Raw genomic sequence first — 1,617 nt, forward strand, 5'->3', positions numbered from 1 at the left:
GCGGATATATCGATTTTATTGTGTGTGGTGGAATGGTGGCTCGACTGCTCGAGCCGACTACTACTAGATATGTAGAGTAGCGGCGTTTGACACACTGTGATCCAGAGCAAGCATCCGTTCGCATTCTCTAATATGAGTTCACCCTATTGTTGATTTTTTTATTAAATACAACTAGCAATGAAATCTGGTATATCGAGCACTTGCCGAGTGGACCTCCATCTCGGTGGCTTTGAATTGGTTCAGCTCCGCTTTGATTGCCTCCTGTGTAGTTTAATTTTGAATGGTCATTCGCTGTAAATAAATAATTATTATAAAGCTAGCTTTATGATACATACATATTAGATATACACTCGAAATTTCAATTATACACAGGCCTGGGTACATTTCTTCATTGTATATTACCTTATCGCCAACTGTCAGTTTTGTCCAGGGCTTCTCAGCCGTGCGATTGTAGTCCGCTGCGGTATATGTTCTTGCCACTGTTACGCTTTCGTTGAATAGAATTCGCCTCTCTGCTCGGATTAAAATGAATCGAATACGTTAGTTCGCTAACAGATATACTTGCACTTTGATGTGCGTTCGGTACATAGCGCTTGCGTCTTGCGGTTGTATCAACAACTACTTATTTCTCAAGATGACGAAACTTCGATACTTTAGCGAGCTCAAAGTACATACCGATTAGTTCGTGTCTTTGAGGCCTCTCGGAGAGCTGAACAGTTTCAAAAACAAGGGTTGAAGTAAATATAAGAAAGATCGATACATGACGGGTTGGGCATCGCAATTGGGCCGCATTGAGTGTAGAAGACAATGAAGTATGCAGTAAAGGTCTTGATGTATACTTGTAAATAGTCCTACCTTGATACTGAGACGTTTAGAAATTTCCGACAACGTTTCTGCCTCTAGGTTCATTTTGCTCCCTGTGGACATCGATCAATGAAGTAGGTATCAATTGAGGTACGACGTGTGCTATTATCGATACAAAGAGTCACGTCAGTGCATAGGAAAGGATTTTCGATTATGACATCCAAGAATCACCACGACTGTGCCACTCGAATTGGTGCAATTCGCTAAGCTTCAATATCAACGATACGATTTTATACCTACCAACTTTAAGTATGCCCCGGAGTTTCAAGTCAGTCGGTGAGGGACGTGTAACCATATGATTAGACAGCGTCCGCGCCCTTCTATCTGCATTCGGGGTGGTTGTGTCTACTGTCCGAATACCCGTGTCTGCATAAGGACGAGATGGCGGAGAAATGAGTGATTGAAGCATTTGCATTGGGCTTGGAACAAGCGGCACACTTAGACTCAGAATGTTGCTCATAATTAAACCTTACCACTAAGTCCGCATTAATTCCATACCGAAAAAAATACACATAAATCATGTATAGATTAGTAATCTTCACCTGTTACACTGTCTCCATCATTAGTAGTGGGCTTGGGAGATTGTGCATTCATAAGACCAGAGCCTGATTGCGATCTTGAAGGAGTGTCGTGCCTTTTCAGGGCCGGGCTCCTGTAAGAACAACAGGAAATTGGATATAGATGAGAGCCGGACATTCTAATAATTATTTGTATATATGTATATATATGTGTATATATATATATATATATATA

At 41.2% G+C, this 1,617-nt stretch overlaps 1 protein-coding gene across 1 annotated transcript; it reads right to left on the reverse strand.

Annotated features, from left to right (window-relative positions):
* Positions 1 to 1,516, reverse strand: SARC_09904 (hypothetical protein; the record flags this gene model as incomplete). The annotated part of the gene is made up of 6 exons (XM_014296069.1): positions 1 to 261; positions 403 to 512; positions 676 to 709; positions 856 to 917; positions 1,105 to 1,230; positions 1,407 to 1,516. Coding segments are annotated over 6 exons (532 nt in total), but the record flags the coding sequence as incomplete, so codon positions are not given.
* Positions 1,517 to 1,617: the final 101 nt, after the last annotated feature.

The sequence above is a fragment of the Sphaeroforma arctica genome (assembly GCF_001186125.1).
Source record: "Sphaeroforma arctica JP610 unplaced genomic scaffold supercont1.1077, whole genome shotgun sequence".
Taxonomy (NCBI): Eukaryota; class Ichthyosporea; order Ichthyophonida; genus Sphaeroforma; species Sphaeroforma arctica.